Consider the following 17,961-nt stretch of genomic DNA (forward strand, 5'->3'; position numbering starts at 1 on the left):
TGTGTGTGTGTGTGTGTGTGTGTGTGTGTGTGTGTGTGTATATACACACAAAGCAGTGTTACTGTTATAACATACTAAAAATATGAAACTGATTATTATTCTTACAACACATTTCTTAGTTCTCAAGTCCAAACTAGATTTCTTCCACAAGCTGAAAACTTAAATTTATAATTTGTAAATTAATCTTAATGTTATTAAGTGTATCTTAAACTCTGGTTACAAAAAACAACAACTGGTATTGTCATACTTGTAATGTATTTTTTCCTATCAGTATGCAACAATTATAAAATTTTGTTAGGGCATATGCAGGCTACCATTGTATCAGAATTCTTTTAGATTCTGTAAAATGACAATAATGGAAACCTAACTTTATGCTTTGTTTTACTCTTAGGCACATCTATTTTTTGCTCTTGGAACTGTTCTCCTGTAAAAATAGTACAGCTTGTTTCAAATAGTGTTACTGTTAGCTCATAATTTGGTACTCATGTTTTGTTTGAGTAGACAGACATACAGATATAAAATGTTTTATTTAGATGGGTAAGTGTTTGTTTTTGGTGGGTAAAATAACCTACTCTCAGTTTGCTTATCCCTAAGTTCTTAATTTCTAAGCACTTAAATATGTTTCACATATATATGATAACAAATTTGACTTTATTCTATATATAATAAATCCCCATGTCCTTTACTTAATTAATTGAAAAAGCTTCTTGAATACTCATTAGCTTAATTTATCAAAATGGCAGAAAATTAGTCAGTTAAGCAAAACTAATGAATCATTCATTTAAAAGTTGTAATAAATTTATAGTGAAATAGTTACAAATATTCTAGAAATTTCAGTTAATTAGCCTTATCTCTTAACTACTACCATTACCAAAGCAAAATTTATTCATTGCAATTTAACTTTTAAGCTACTTGCTTTGATTTGCGTTACTACTACATGTAAATGCCAAAAGTTTGTTTTCACACAAATTACAATTAAATTTAGGACAAAATTCAGTAAAACTATAACAAACGTAATGGTATATCACACACATTTTACTTAAAAGTTACACTTACATTACCGCTTCAAACATTTATCTATAACAATACTACTATTCCGAGTGTTCAATTTCAAACGTACATGTTACAATAAGATCAACAATAAAATGAATAGTACACTAGTTCTAACCGTTGTATTACTATTAGGCCCAGAATCGAACAATTCGTGTTCCATACCCGATTTTTGACGTTGCAAGCCCGCGCCTTTACCGGTCGAACACGGGGCTAAGATGAAACGTCGACGGACAAGGGAGTCATAAAATGGTTGACAAGCCCATTATTATTATTCGTAAAAGATAGACTTTTCAACGGTAGTTCTTCTATTTAATTATTTTGTATTAAAAACAAAATTTTTCTAGATCCTTAAAATTCGAATATTGCTTAAAATTACAACATAATACAACAAATATTCAACTATGAAAGGTAAATCTACCTTTAAAGTATATGAAGTTCGCTAACATTTGGCCACGAATAAAAAGGCGGAAAATATGGCTGCTCTCAACCCGACTCAGAGACACCATAAACTTAGGGAGAATTTCCAAAGTGTAACCATTCCCATAATGCAAAAAGTAAATAAAAAAAATATGTAAAAAAATATTAGTAAGGATAACATTTAGGAACACTGTTATACAAAATAACGTATCCGAAATCTATGTAGCTTGAGCTATAAAAGATATGCTTAAGAATATTAACATACTGGGGAAGAAAAAAGCAAGTTGTAGTGGGTGTTTCAGGTGTTTAAAATCGTTAGGAGTTTTAATGGGCAAGCTATGAACTATGTTTAAGTCTCAACAAGTTTACTAACATAAACAATAATCATAACATCTAGAAACCTAAATGTTAACTTATTCTTAAATAGTTATTTAGCTCTTAAAATATTATTAAATTTGACTACAGCTGAAATTGTTTAATATTACTGGTAACGTAATTGTTTTTACGCTATTTTGCTAGAAAAAAAAGTTTTAAGTAAGTGGAAGGCAAATATTTTCAAACAACTTGACTTTGTTATTCAACACTTTCAGAATTAACTGAGACACCGTGTCCATGTATCAAGATATCATCTGATGAGCTCAATTACCAACAGAAATACACAGCATAAGGAGAGGGGAGAGAAAAAAAAAGTTGTTGAAAATAAAATGCTGTTATACATTCTTCGTTGACTGGTAGTTCGTAAAAGTGAGACTATTTAAATATACACTTACAGTCGTATTGCGATATTTTTCTACGTTTGTTTTCTAAAGGAAAAAACGTAACTAGCAGTTTGGCATAATACCTCACACACTTAAAGTATAATATTGTTTAAACAGAGTAAAAAAATTAATAAATTTAGAAAATAAATAAATTAAAAGAAGAATAGTTAGTAGAACTACAAACTAATTATGGAGCTCCGTTATAAAAACTATCATTGTTTAAAAAACCTGTAATGTAGTATTAAATGTATTTTACACGAAGAGCTCAGGTCTCAGTTTTGTATGAGCAAGCTCTTTTATATACGGAAGCCCTTGCTGAGCTCTTAAAATAATTTGAATGTACAACTACGTCACATTCATCTAGAGCATGTTACGCTCAATCAAGTTGTGAATCTCGAATTTACATATTCTTTTAAACGAGTTAACCACGCACGTACGCAGGGGGTTCGGCCGAACCGTGATTTTTGTGATGTAAAAAAATCATCCTTATATATAGTTATAGCGCAGCTGCTTATGGTATTTAGCCATTTCTACATAGTCTACATTCTTCTGATGAAGTATTACCATTTTCTGACTTGAAATAATTGCATGCAACACTTTGTAATTGGAACTTGGAAGCCGTATTGCTACTGTCAGGTTTTGTAGCTCAGGTTCTTTACAGTAGATAGCTTTAATGCATAATCATTATGACACTGCTATCAACATTGAAACTGTATGTAAGTTATTTATGGAAAGGCATCCCAGAAGAATGGAGCATGCCAACATGTTATTTCAGTAGTGCATACATGTATGTATATGATAGCCAATGATTGAATTACCTAATATACTATTGTTGTACAGAGTTGTTTAAATTAATAATATAACTTAACAATGTGTGTATATATATATATATAGTACAGTACTTTACTATAATACAACATACACCTTTATGTTAATTTAAGTTTAGCTCCCCATGTAGTGTGACAACAAAATAATTTGTTGATTTTTCATTGGATGTTTGTGGATATTATGTGAACAGCCATGCAATTGTTTAAGCTACATTTCATGAAATATTGCTTGCAGACTTAATCTCATAGCACCTATTTTTACAAATATTCTGGGGGCACATCCACAGAAAATGTGTTGGATTTTGATCTCACAAATTAGAAACCCCCCTTTCAAACCTTCTGCGTCAGGCCTGATTATGGATAAATATTTTTGGTGGACTAGATAAAGCCTTGATGACAATAGGCACACGTAAATTTATAAAGTGCATTTGATGACTTTCAAAGTTTCATGAAAGAATACGGTTCTCAGATTTAAAAAAAAAATAGTAGGCGACAATCAGACTCAAAAACACATCTCAACCGTGTTTGAGGATATACCAAACTGAATTTTAATAATCAAATAGTATGTACTCATGTATGGTAAGTTAATAACAGCAGTATATTTAGTAAGTTCATGTACGGATGACATACTAAAACTTCCCTAATTCAGATATTTGTGAAGTATTCTATTAATAACATAAATAGGAAAAAACATTGTACATGAGAATTATTCGATGATATTAACTTATTGAATTTTTCATGCAAGGCTTCCCAAATACTAGATATTTTGTATACGATAGAGCAAAATCTTAACTAAATTTTCTTTAAAAAAATTTAATTCGAAACTTGTGAAATTAGAATACAGGTCAGTAAACTTTTTTTGTGGTATACTGTACATTGGAAGTAGCCATTATTGTTATCAATCAATGTGTCAAGAAATGAGAGTTTTCGATCTTGTTGATGTTAAACAGTGAATTTATATTGTTATGTTTACCGTTTAGGTATTCAAGAAATTGAGAAACTTGACCAGAGTTTCTAACAGTGACAAACGTACCATCAACATATCTACTGTAATAAATCGGCTTGAATGATTACGAATAGTTTTCCATCATTGATTTCCATGATAGCACAGAAAAATATTAACCAAAGAGTGCAACCCCATCTATCTTATTTTTGTGACGTTATTCTTTCACTGGCGGGTTCTTTTAAATTATATGGTGAAAATAATAAAACGTCTAGTCCAAGTAACGATAGTAAATTACTTTAATTCCTTCTTTAATGTTCATATAAACTTGAACACTTGGACGATGCCGAAAATTTGCTTTAGGCCTGCGTTACAAATAACGTTAACTTACATAAAACAAATCAACTTACTTATACAATGTAACCGCGATAGCTAATACACCGACTGATTCAACTATCTATCTTCAAAATAACTGTACTTACTATTTTCTTGAATATCTTTCAACTCACTTTCTAACTAACCTAATGATGCTTCACGAAACGTCGTATTTATAATCTACGTTCGAATGTGCTAGAACAAAACTTGACGTCAAACCTTAGAAATTTTGGGGCGTTCCACCCCTTCTAGCTAACAAATTACAACATTAAAAATATAGCTTACAACGTTATCATAAAGATTGGCATTTAATTTTAGAAGGAAATGATTCCTTTTATGACAAAGCCCATCAGCTTCAAAAACAGTGATTTCTGAGTAGTCAGGTTGTTAGAGTTGTTGTTAAAAATCAAATCAGGGTTCAACTGTATACTCGATTCTAATGCCGTAATGTATTTTTGTACACAACGACTCAACATCAAGGCTGGCGCAATAAGTACTGCTATCAAACTTCATTTGTTGCATTTCACTAGAGAATTTAATGTGTATCCTTGTTTTTCACTGTACAGCGAAAATACCACTAAAGAAATATCTCATTTGAAGGGGTTGATCATCGGTGGCCATAATATAAACAGTCTACGATACGCTAATGATACTATACTTATAGTAGAAATATAAGATGATTTACAAATAATATTGAACAGAGTCGTCACCGAAAGTGAACAACTTGGTCTCTCAATTACTCACAAGAAAACAAAATGCATGGTAGTAACCAAGAAACGGACAATAGCAATACATGGAAAAGAATAAAGCAAAAAGAGAAAAATTTAGCTATTTGGAGAGATACATTACACCAGATAGGAGGAGCGAGTCAGAGATTAAAAGGAGAATAGCATTATTTAAGGAAACTTTTCAGTAAATGGAAAATGTATTGAAGAACAGAAATCTCACCATGGTCACTAAAATATGTGTGCTGAAATGTTATGTCTGGTTCGCGTTTCTATATGGATGTGAAAGTTAGACAATTAGTAAAATTATGCAAAGCAGATTAGAAACAGTTGAAATGTGTTACATTAGGAGGATGTTGAGAATATCTTGAACACAAAAACTGACAAATGAGGAATTGGTACAAAGAGCAAGAGTTCAGAGGTCTGTTATGAAAATAATAAAAAATAGGCTTTGTTTGTTTGTAATTAAGCACAAAGCTACACAATGGGCTATCTGCGCTCTACCAACCACGGGTATCGAAACCAGGATTCTAGCGTTGTAAGTCCGCAGACATACCGCTGTGCCACTGGGGGGCAAATAATAGGCAACTTCAGTGTTTACCACACATTATGAAAAGAGCGGGTAAGGAAAATCTCGCAATAACAGACGAGTTTGAAAGGAAGAAGAGCGGAGAGAGACGAAAACTTAAATACATGAATAACATCAGCAACTGGATGGAAAAAAACAACATAAACCTTCTACGGGCTATCAGAGCTCGAAGTGGATAAAAGTTCATACAGGGATGGGGCGAATACTGGAGATCAGTAATCGAATACAAATACGAATACTTCATATTTTTATGAATACAAAAACGAATACAGGAATAATGCTAACTATTCGAACACGAACACGAATACATAGGAATGTATTCATAAATACTTTGTCAGGTAATATGCAATAATGATAAAAAAGCAGACGATAAGATTTCGATACTTTTATTTCAAGAAACAAACTTTTAGAAATTGAAACAAACCAGATTTGAACAAATAATAACATTTCAATATTTTTATTTTTAAAAATGCAAAAACAAAGTTTTAGAACAAAAAATGTGATTTTGAAGGAGACTTATAGATAAGTCCATTGTTCTTTATGAACATCAGTCTCTCAAATGTTTTGTCAGTGAGATAGCAGTGGTCAGGTCTGAGGATTTTGCCTCTGATGCTAAACAAACGCTCAACGGGGGCAGAGGATGCTGGAACTCTCAGGTAGCATTTGGCTAGTAGAGCTAGGGTAGGAAAGTTTTTTCATGGATCTTCCAATAATCTAGAGGGTTGCTTTGTTCAAGAATGCAAGGACCATTGAGGTAGACGTTAACCTCTGTATCCTCTGAAGATGACGTGGCTGGTTTTTTGGAGGCAGCAATGAAACTAAAATGGGGGGGGGGATTTACAGACCTCTTTTGGTTCCATGGTTGTAGAATTATTTGTTGAGAACACTTCCTTGCTGCAGGAGCATTCAATTAGATTCATAGACCATAGGTCTACTGAAACACCAGTCAAGTTTAAATCTCGAATCCAATGCCGCAGCCAAGCAGAAGACAATTTGTTACACATACTGAGTTAGCCGAGCGTGAACAGATTTTTTCAGTACAGAGTCAAGATTGACATTATATCTGGACTGCATACTGTCAATCTCAATCATCAGCCCATAAATACATTGCACTACATAACTGGAGGTAACAATGTTCTGACCCTGGGTGAAATTTGTTGCTGTTCAAAATGTGTCAGTGTTGTCACCAAATCTGCAACCACAGTACGATCGTGAAAAGTAAGTTTCGATGCATTAGTATCTAGATTATCCGACTTCTCCTGGAGAATCTTCAATAAAGACCTAATCATCTTAATTTCTAAATTCCATTGTGTTAGTGTTACCGACTGAACTCTGGCCTCTCTCTCTCAAGTAATATTCGAATGTAGGACACGATGGCTGATGTTTTGGAAATTACTTTCAGCAGTGGTTCAGCTTTTTTCATGCCATCCCTAACACAAGCTGCAGCGTGAGGGAAAAGCAAGGGTCATGTGGTAGGAAGAAATTCGGATAAATTGTCTGCTGAATTAGATTCACCCAAAATTTTATCTTTTGGGTTACTATTTATAGATGGCCTATCACCATCTCTCACATTAGGTAGTGTTTGCAGTTCAAATCCAGGCAAGCAGAAAGCCTTGATCATGTTGAATGTGTTATCAGATGTCACATATGACACTTTGTTGTTGGTGTTTAAGAGATATATTACTGAGTTGCAAAGTTATCACATGTGTGACACTCTTTGGAATGCCAGCATGACTGTTTTTATTTTCCAATTAAACATAAAATAACTAGTGACTCCAAAAAAGCTGCGCATTTGTCTGCTACTCCAGATATGAATAGTGACATTGGTGTTGGGCACAAGTTGCAGTAAAGTTATGAATTTTTGTTGAACTTCATCAAACCTGCTCTCGATCAACATTGTGGACAGATTCTTGCGACTCGGAAGAATATACCGAGAATCCATGGCTGCCATTAGATCTTGAAGATCTTTTGACTCTACCACTGAAAAGGGTTATAGTGTACCGGTAATAAGATTGACGAGTTTGTTAGTGATGTGCTTCTGATGAGGGTGCATAGACTTATATTTAGTTGATTCTGTACAGTACGCTGCTATTGTAGGCTGCTGCATCTGGGCGGAAGTACCAGAGCCAGACGTAGCTTTCTGTAGCTCTTTCTTATGATTACGCTAGAAATACAAAAGCCTATCTCAGTTTTAAATAATATAGAATAGAGTTTGAAAGAGAAATAATGAAAAAACTTATACCAATAAATATAAATGATGAATATAGTTCAAGACGTGAGAAATTTAGTTTAACTATAGAATATTGAATAATTTATATATAATATAGTTCATATTAACAAAAATAATAAAAAAGGCTTAGCTTCAGATGTGTCAGCAGGTTAGAAGTGTTTTTTTTCCTGAAGTAGAAATAGTCCGCTCACAATATTTACACTTTACCTTGACCATATGTGACCAGTATGAAGTGCTCATGTACCACTGGAGGTAGTTTAATAGCCACTCAAATTCTGTCCAATGAATTGACTAGATAAATAACCATGTTATACAATAACGTTTAAGATGGTTGGAGAGAATTGACCTTTTTTAATTTCACTGATCATATATTTAGAAATATTTTATATTGACGATTATAATTATAATAAAAAAGCCAAAGGTATACCATTAATCTGAATTCTAATATTACAAAACGATTGACAAACATTAGACAAAATCGGTTGGTGTGGCAATCAAACTGTACGAAATAATAACATAACATAACCTTTTGGGACAACATGGGACCTATTGGTCTATCTCGGCTGTTTCATCCTCTAAACTAAACTAAAACTATTAATAAACAAATTAAAAAAAAGAAAAAAACTATTAAATCCAGCCTTTATCACTCACATACTTATCAAGCTTTCTCGTAAACTTCCTTAAATTTTCTGCCTCCACAATATCCGAAGGCAACCTATTCCAAAGGCCAACCACCCTGTTAGAAAATTATAATTGTCTAAGCTTAAGATGACTCCTACACTGCCAAAATTTATACTTGTGTCCCATATTCCTACTATTTTCACTGTTAAGTATGAAAAAAGATGATGCATCAATACTATAAATTTCCTTAACAATCTTAAGCACCTCAATCTTAAGCAAGTAACCTTTGTTATTGTTGTTTTAATTTGTCTTTTATTTCTTTTTTAATTTGTTTTTAATAGAACCAAATACACATTACTGTGGAGATCTTCACCTTGATTTACACTCTATTTCTGTTTTATAACAACTCAATGCTTCACCTGTTTTTTTCCTATTTCCTTGGCTACACGTGCTTTGAAGTGCCTTTCAGCTGAAATATGGCAACAAGTTCTGTTTGTTTTTATAAGGTTCATTGTCTCGTACTAAACATAAATATACCTTTAGGCCTAATGTTTGCTTGTTTGTCAGAGAAACCTTGTGTTAATTAATTATTTATATCCTTTTCTCTCTCATAAATTCCCGCCCACGCCAATTCTCTACAAGAAAATAACTAAAATTTCACAAATGAAGAAACAGGTGATGATCAATCTAATGACTCATAAGGTAGACGAACGACCTAAGTTTGCCAATGAGTCAAGTTTCATTTATGGTCTTATTTTATAACATATTTTTTGAACAAACATTTGAATTATATACCTTTAGTTCAACTTCTGCAACTAATTCAGGACTAATAAAACATCACTATGATTTGGATCCTCTACGTGTGTGTTGTTTTAATCATTATTGATAAATATTCAGTTATAAAAATGCATACTGCCTTACCTGAATGGAGATCTTTATTTAGTAAGGTAAATAATTCTATTCCAGTTTTAATTCAGGAAAGAGGGTGATATACTACATGATAAAAGAAAGCTGTTGTACTTTATTAATATAATTATCAATGTTTTTAACAGAAATGTACGATGATGGCAGCGACTTTTCATTATAATTCACAATAATCAACGGGCAGTTACGTTGTTCTAAAATATCAGTGTCAGAGAAGTTGGACGAATCAATAACTGGTATTCCTAGCTTGTTTTCAAGTTTAACATTATAATTAAATACTATATTTTACAGATTACCTATTAGACTTTATTCATTATTTACCTTTCCAGTAATGAACGTATTTTTTGAATTAAAAACATTTCTGTTGGAGTGATTTATTATTTATTCTAATAACTCAAACAATGTTTTGGTATTGAGGCAGATATTGTATATAGTGGGTGGATTTTTTCTTTCTTTTATTGATGGAAAGCCTTGGAGTATGTACATCGACACTGAAATTGTTTGACCTGATTTGTAATGAAAGGTGAGATACTATCTCCAGAGAATATCAAGAAAATGGGTTGATGTGAACAGTAAGCAGTCATAAAGTTCCATCAAGAGGAAAGTTGTAAGTCACTCTCACCATGAGAAACTTTTCTACACAGCATGGTGTATGGGTAGTTGTTAGCAAGGAAAAGTACATATTGCAAACTGATTTCACGTGGAAGCATGGATGTGAGCTAACACTAGCTATGAACAGGAAATCCTCATTCACTATATAACAATTATACCAACAGAGGTTAGATTTCAAGTAACAACAAAGATGGATGCACAGGGTAATGAAGACAACTGACCTGAAGTGCAACAGAGCAGAATACAAGAGAATAGACGGTCCAAACTAAAAGTCATATGTTGGGATCGTCTTTGGAAGGTAATTGATAGGATAACTGTCAATTGCTTTGCTTCAGCAAAGACTTCACCACAGATAAGTAAAGCTGCTGGAGACCCACAAATTCTCATTGAAACAACTTCTAGAGTGTTACCAGTGGATTCCCTCTACCACATAGTGGAGAGAACTCCACCCGTGGCAACAGAGCAACTGATGATAAAGGACAAAAAAGTCATACCATCTTCGTACCACATGCCACGGAGAAGAAAACTACCAAAAAGGTTTTGGTGAAAGAACAGTTTAGAGACAGTAAATAACATAACTAAGAAGGTTGTGTTTTGTTAGACAGAATTGGGGTTGTACTTAAGACAATTCATTAATGGTTGAGAGATTGTATAATTTTTATTAATTGCAAATTTAGCGTTATAAACCTTCAGGCTTGCGGATGAGCCACTGGTGGACATGTCGTAAGGGATCGACTAAAATACATAATGCTAAAAAAAAAATAAGCCCTACACTTTCCCTTATAACAAACGTAACTGATTATCATGTTTTCAGTGCAAAAAGAGTCATTAGTTGGTTGGTTTCAGTTTTATGATGTATTTGTTTATGGCACTAAGAGGGTGCTTCTAGTTATTTTTTGTAATTAAGCACAAAGCTACACAATGGACTATCTGTGCTCTACCCACCACGGGTACCGAAACCCGTTCTCTAGCGTTGGAAGTTCGCAAACATACCGCTGTGCCACTGGGGTGGGGGCGTTTCTACTTAATTAATTTCTTTAGTTTCTAATCTAGATAGTTTACATACTTATGATCAGAAGGTCTTATTAAATACTCAGAAATTTAAGGAGAAAATCTCGCCTGGTTTATAATAAAAAAATATCAATTAACTGGGCGATATTTCCCCAGTTGAGTTTAATTTCCTATTTGCGTTTGAGTACTTTACCAAATCTAGTGAATGAATGCTAGTGAATACCGCAAGTACTTAACTGTTTATTAAAATCTGTCGTTAGAGCACCTTTGGAATAACACCTGATAAAAAAAAAGTAGAACTACTTTGTCGAATACAACTTTTAACGACTCAGTTTCTATGTGTTACTTTGTACATACATATTTCTGGCAGTGAGATTTCACGAAAAGTTTAAGTTGGACAGAAATGAATAACTATTTAGAATGTGTTTATGTCAATTGCTTGAGAAAAAAAAAAGAAATCCAATAAATTAATTTGAATTGCTGTAATGATACTTTATTCAACAAGAAGTAACAAGTGTTTAACAATATACAACAAACTGATAGCAAGACAACCTACAAGGCTTAGCCCTAAAACTGGGTATTTATAAACACGAACTATACACATATATAAGCCAGAAAATTAGTCTACCTCATATACATATCAACTTTTACAAGTAATGTTACAAGTTGTAAAGTATGGAGTTCTATGGAAGGATGGACATAACGCAAGCGTTTTATTTCTTTTATTACAACTTAGAATGTGTACAAGATCTACGTAACTAACGATAGGCCTGTTCACAAATAAATAACACCTCAATAAAATGTTTTCTTGTATGTATAGTACTTCTCTTATCACTTGTATTCAATTGGAAACACAAAATTAAAACTAACATTTCAGAACAAACTAATTGGCTGACTTAATAACCAATCACCAAACTCCTCTAGTCTCACCTAACTCGCGTTTTATATCGTTTAAACTGTTTTCTAAACTTTCAAGAAAGTTATAATACTTAAGCCACGTGCTCATCAGATGACGTTAGAAAGTCTCTCTTGCTATGAAGCGATATAAACATCTAAATTAAAAATAATAATAATAAACATATCCTTCAACAGTATTGTTTGATAGCATGGTAAGAATAGACTGGATTTATTGTTATAATTTACCGAATAATCCGAAATTATCAACAATACGCTCTATAAACCTTACACTAAAACTATTAAATTGTCTTTTTCAGCGACGTGCTTTTATGATTAATTGTTGTTTGTGAATATCCGAACCTAGAAGTATACGTAAACATATCTTTACAATATCGATGACAATAGAAATAAAGCTAAAACTATCAGCACGTAAAGAGTCTCAATAAAATAATTGGAATGCTCTCAGTTCGGACTTTTTGTGACTAGAGATAGACAGATAAAGGAGGAAAGAGATATCATAGGATAAGACAGCATACTGTAAATTCCACTACTAAATCCTAGTTAATTATTTCGTTGTAGTAAAAATACGGGCTTTCAGTTCATTCTCTTTATTCATTTCGCGATTCTGAAGACACCTGTAAAATGAATAATCAGTTCACATGCTTCGTTGTCATATTTTCAAGCTAATGTTTTTATAATGACTTCCGTTTTATTCTGTAATAAAGAATTCGGGTGAACTTCAATGAAATTAAAGATGGTTCATTAATTATTAGTTTAAATGGTGTATCACAACACGGTGACAATCATATTGTGATGTGGACTCATAACAAAAAACTGGACTTTAAACATAACGGTAATTCTTATACGTTTTTAAGATTAGTCTAAAGTGACATGGAAAATTGTACAAAGAAAAAAGTTTCTATTGTACTACTATATTACCATGAAGTCGGTGAGTAAAGTATAGCAATAATAATTAATGCCTTTTATAGTTAACTGGTCGAACTTTAAAGTGTAACATTAAAGAGGTTGAAGTTAGTCAATTATACTATGTCATAAAAACAACAATGATTCTCAATTAGTTCCCTGCGGTAGAACGTTGAAATGCAAAATAATATCTGTCAACTTTTTCAATATTTTGCCCTCTTTCCCGCCCTCCCAAAATCTCCCAATGATAAAATCAAAAAGCAAATAAAAAATAATCTATTGTTTATCTTCAACGCTCTTTATTACGGAATTAGACGAACTTGACAGATTTCTGTCATTCACGATCGCGGAACCCAACGGACATTCACGATATTTCATCTCTGTACCAACTGCAAATGTGCAGGGGTATATTGTGTGGTTTTGAGTTAAGTAAAATGGCCATCGTGAGAAAAAAAACAGTGCGCTGGTAGTCCAGCGAGAGAAAATTCTACAAAAACGCAAAAATATACTTGCAAGTTCAGATGTGATATTTGTTGAAGTGACCATTTTAAACGCCAGTGTGCTTAGCTTTGGACTTAAGTTTAGCGTTCTCATCTCCTTATTTGGAATTGGACAATTCTTTTTTAGCACATTGATTGTTTGTAATTAAGCACAAAGCTACACAATGGACTATCTGTGCTCTTCCGACCACGGGTATCGAAACCCGGATTCTAGCGTTGTAAGTCCGTAGACATACCGCTGTACCACTGGGAGGCTTAGCACATTGAGAGTCGTTATTGTATTTTATAGTGAGCTCAAAAAGCGACAGAAAAAAAAATTATATGCTTGCTAACCTGCAGAATAAGAGCGTGTGTGTGAAATCTAAGAAATATTTTTAAATAAATTGTCGTCGTAAACTTTCATACTCTATATAGTAAAGCCATTTCTCTATTATAGCAAATAATAACTGGTACGACAGGTTTAAAGAAGCATATTATATTTTAGTCTGTGATGTCATAATTGACCTTTCGACGGATTGTTATTCTTTTAGGGCAAACTCATAAAATATGCTATATGCGGTGAACTCCGCATTTTTGCGTTATAAGTCCGTACAATTTCAATGATTATTAATATATTGGCATATTCATATTTTACTTTTATAAGGGGAAAATACTTGGTAATATGCAATTATTTTTTATATAGTAATAAAATATGAAGCTGGGAGTTTATGTCCGGCTTTTCTGACAATATTTTTAAGGACAGTGAAAACAAAACGAAAGGTCTGAGGTTTTCTCTTGTTTCCTGGAATACAAGTATTATAGTTGCGAAGTTGTACAAATAAAGCCTGAGGTAAAATAGCCCATTCTTTTCTGCTTAATAACACTTACCCTCAACTAACTCTTTTCCCCCTTCTGAGCCACTCCCACTTTTACCCAAAAATAAAAATATTTTGTTTCGAAATAAATCTTTGACATTGTGTCAATTTTTATTGAAGTTTACTCACGGATTTTCAATATTTTTTCATATACATACATAGATGCACAGACAATGACACTGCGGACAGTACAATACCTTAACACCATTTTCATTAGTCGATTTGATAAAAAAATAACGCTCCAGAGCATTTTATGTGAAAAATATGGGCTTATGAGCAATTGTTCAACGTAAGCCTTAACTTTCGATGTCTTGGCTACATGTTGAGTATAAAAAAAATTGTTACTATTTTTGTTCTTTCATGTGCGCCAACGTTCAATGATATTTACTTTTATTTTAAACCATGAGATCATCAAAAGTAACCAATCGTGAGCAAGTAATTAAAAACTCAAAATTCTAACAATCCATTAAATCATAGATGGATGTATTAAGAAAACAAAATCGTCAAGTTTTAGTACGGATAGTGTTAGGAAAAAAACGATGGAAATAAGGAAAAAAATTGTTCATCAAATGTCATATCACCAAACAGAAACTTTATGTTGAGGAACTCCTCAAGTCACGAGACGAGAAACTAGTGCAACACTCATCATTATGTTTTACTAAACTACAGGGGGTGAGTAACAAAGATGTGCATGATAAAGTGGTCAATCCAAGTTAATCTTCTGTTCGATATCTTAAAGTATGTTTATTTGAATGTTAAATTTACACTTTCCACCCTCCTACTCTATCAACACTTTCAAATATGTTTGCTATGTCTATGCTTAGCCAAATACTTTATATTAGAGAAAACAATGATTAAAAAAAACTATATTATATAAATTTTCTGAAAATGTTAATTTAAGTGATACTTACCCCTAAAGTTAAAATGCAACAACATTTTTCTATTCAAGTTTAATAAGTTAAATTTGAAAAAAGCTATTAAAATTCCTGATTATAATAGCAATAGCTTATGTTTCAAAATCGAAAGAACGCTTAAATTCTTTAACAATCATAAAAAACATTTTTGACGGGGATAACGCAAACCTTTTTTGTACAATATAACTACACGTCATTACTTCAGCTTTCTACTTATATTAGCCTATCACTTGCTTTTAGGCTTAAACTTGTAGTTATCTAGCGACATTTTCCCCAGAGAAATTCGTCTCTGGACTTTTTATTTCCTGCTTCAGTTCTTTAAATGGGAGATGAAGTTGAAGAGGGTCTCTCAATCTTCTTAAGTTCTCCTCCGTCTCTGCTACCGCTTTTCTCAGGGAATTGTAAGTTTCCACGTCTAAGCCTTCCTTCCTGGCCTTCTTGTAAAAGGTAATTAAATACTGTCTGTCGTGCACATCAGATAAATAGTATTCCTAAACAAAGAAAAAAGATCCCGTAGTTTCATTGAAAATATCAAATTAAATATTTCTTGTAGTTCAAAAACTATTTTCTATAAATATTTAAGGTTTTCGTCTTTAAGTTATTTAATTGGGATATTAGTTTACCAGTAAAACACGAACTAACTTTGTTTGCCCGTTTAAAACCGAAGGCAGTCAAAGTATTTATTTGTTTCTTTTTGAGGGCAAAGTTACACAATAAGCTATAAACGCTTTGTTCACCGCAGAGAATCTCCCAAATTTTAGCTTTATAAGTATGTAACCTCTCCGCTGACCCATCGTCGAACCTGGGGGAAATATTTCGTTTCTCAGAGCTGTAGGAGGTAAATTAAAAATAGGTGGCAAGGTTTATTTGACCGAGCGAAGGGAGTGAATGTGCGCCACAGGTACATCCTTTACTACCGGGGCCCAGAGCTCGTTTTAGGGCTCAGGATTAAATTTTATGCATTCCCTTGCTTTTTCCGAGAATAATTTTCCCAATTTTGATGCATTCTTACTGGGGCAGGTTGAAAAGTGCCCCCCCCCTTCCTATGTCATTATTTGATGATATGCACAAAGCTGCACAAAGGGCTATTTGTGTTGTACCTGCCACGGGTATCGAAACATCCAGATTTATTGCTGAACCACCGGAGGGCTAAAGCTAAATAAACACTTACTAGAACATTTTCCAGAGCATTTTCCCAGTGTTTTATCTGAACCTATCCAGTGTATCATAACTTTCATCGATTTAACATATTGAGCAACAATTTAAACTCATATTTTCATGTTTGGTTATAAATATATAAAGCTTGAAACAAGTTTTCAGTATCGAAATCTAATATTAGTCTACTGCTACTAGTGTGTTTAATTCAATACCCCTTTTTTTAAATCGAGAAATGACAATCTTTGCTTTTATTAGTTTGTGTTTGGTGAATCACTGAGGCTTGCTATAGCATAAGCCTAATAGTTTATCATATAATTTTGTACATTCCAATATTTCACAGGAGGAAGGGAAATCCCTCTCCTCGTGATGGCAAATTAGAAGGACAAAAATAATGTATGCATCTCCCCTCGACAATTTTTCCCAATAAAACTTAAATGAAGCAACATTTCTATTCAATATTCTCCATATATATATATATATATCTTTTGAGTTCCATGTGTTACAATTGTTCCATTTGTGAAATAGGTAAATAAATAGTTATAGTAGGTTCTGGTACATTCTATGAATTCCTCAAGGCTTAAATGAATCTAGAACATCTTGATTGTTAATTACTTTACATTTCAACAATTTATCATTTAAAAAAAATTCCAAATCTCAGTTGAAACCTGTTCTTTAAAGAAAGGGTGTAAAAATAACAGGCTTAATCACTTTCTAATCTGGCTTTTTGTATGTAACAATTACATGGAAATGCCCGTGTTGAATGTTTTAATTATCTCGGAGTAACATGAAAAATGGCAGGATATAAGGTAATTTAATTGTCTGCAAATTTCACGATATTGTCAACTTCGGCTCTTTTGGAATTTAGAAATTATATATAAATGTCGGGTTTGGTCAGTTTGAATGCTTGATAATTACATGACAAATACCGGAGTTCGTTAATGTCTACAGAGCCTTAGACAAATATTTCACTTTGGGGGAGTTTTCCTCTCTAGAATGTACTACCTAAAGTATGGATCAGAAATTTGCAAGGAATCATTCTACGGTGTCATAAAAACTGAACAAATTGCCGTAATAATATGTAACCTATTGTTCCTCTGTGTTACGTTTGTTTCGTTAATCTGAAGAACAGAATTAATTCGCAATTAATGATGAAACAGAAAAGCTCCCAGAACATCGTGATTTATTTTCCACATTTTTATTTAGGGGGGATTGTTTGTTTTCAGTAAACCACAAAGCTACACAAAGGGCTATCTGTGCTCTGCCCACCACGGGTATCGAAATCCAGTTTCTAGCGTTGTAAGTCCGGAGACATATCTCTGTGTCACTGGGGGGCTTTTGGGGGGAGGGGAATTGAAGCGCCCCCAAGCATCCACTTGTCTATAGCCTTGGTTTATAAGTAAGAAGGATTTTTTTATGACAAAGCTACCTGCCCCCGTCGTCAATTTTAAACTGCCAACCAGAGGAAAGGCAACTGGCCGATAGCACCCACCGCCAATACTTTATTAGTAAAGAATAGTGGAATTGACTGTCACTTTATAACGCACCGTGGCTAATAGAACGAATATATTTGGCACCGGGTTTAGATCCCGCAACCTGCAGATTGTGAGTAAAAAAACCATACCTTTTAAG

At 33.2% G+C, this 17,961-nt stretch overlaps 2 protein-coding genes across 7 annotated transcripts in view; both read right to left on the minus strand.

Moving 5' to 3' along the window:
* Window positions 1-1,539, minus strand: part of LOC106458064 (histone acetyltransferase KAT6B-like) — a 72,575-nt gene extending 71,036 nt beyond the window's left edge. For 4 of the 5 annotated variants that reach the window (XM_022384371.1, XM_022384360.1, XM_022384352.1 and 1 more), the window contains exon 1: window positions 1,472-1,539. The gene's annotated coding sequence lies outside the window, so the exon portion shown is untranslated. Of the gene's footprint in view, window positions 1-1,215 lie in introns of all 5 variants that reach the window. The other variant, XM_022384349.1, reaches the window with a different exon arrangement.
* A 13,438-nt stretch (window positions 1,540-14,977) lies between these two features.
* LOC106458074 (calcium uniporter protein, mitochondrial-like) overlaps window positions 14,978-17,961 on the minus strand; it is a 57,447-nt gene continuing 54,463 nt past the window's right edge. For both annotated transcript variants that reach the window (XM_022384399.1, XM_022384394.1), the window contains exon 7: window positions 14,978-15,665. In XM_022384399.1, the coding sequence (XP_022240107.1) occupies window positions 15,429-15,665 (237 nt within the window). In that variant the 3' untranslated portion in view covers window positions 14,978-15,428. The remainder of the gene's footprint in view (window positions 15,666-17,961) is intronic.

Source organism: Limulus polyphemus, unplaced genomic scaffold (genome assembly GCF_000517525.1).
Source record: "Limulus polyphemus unplaced genomic scaffold, Limulus_polyphemus-2.1.2 Scaffold20, whole genome shotgun sequence".
Classification (NCBI taxonomy): domain Eukaryota; kingdom Metazoa; phylum Arthropoda; class Merostomata; order Xiphosura; family Limulidae; genus Limulus; species Limulus polyphemus.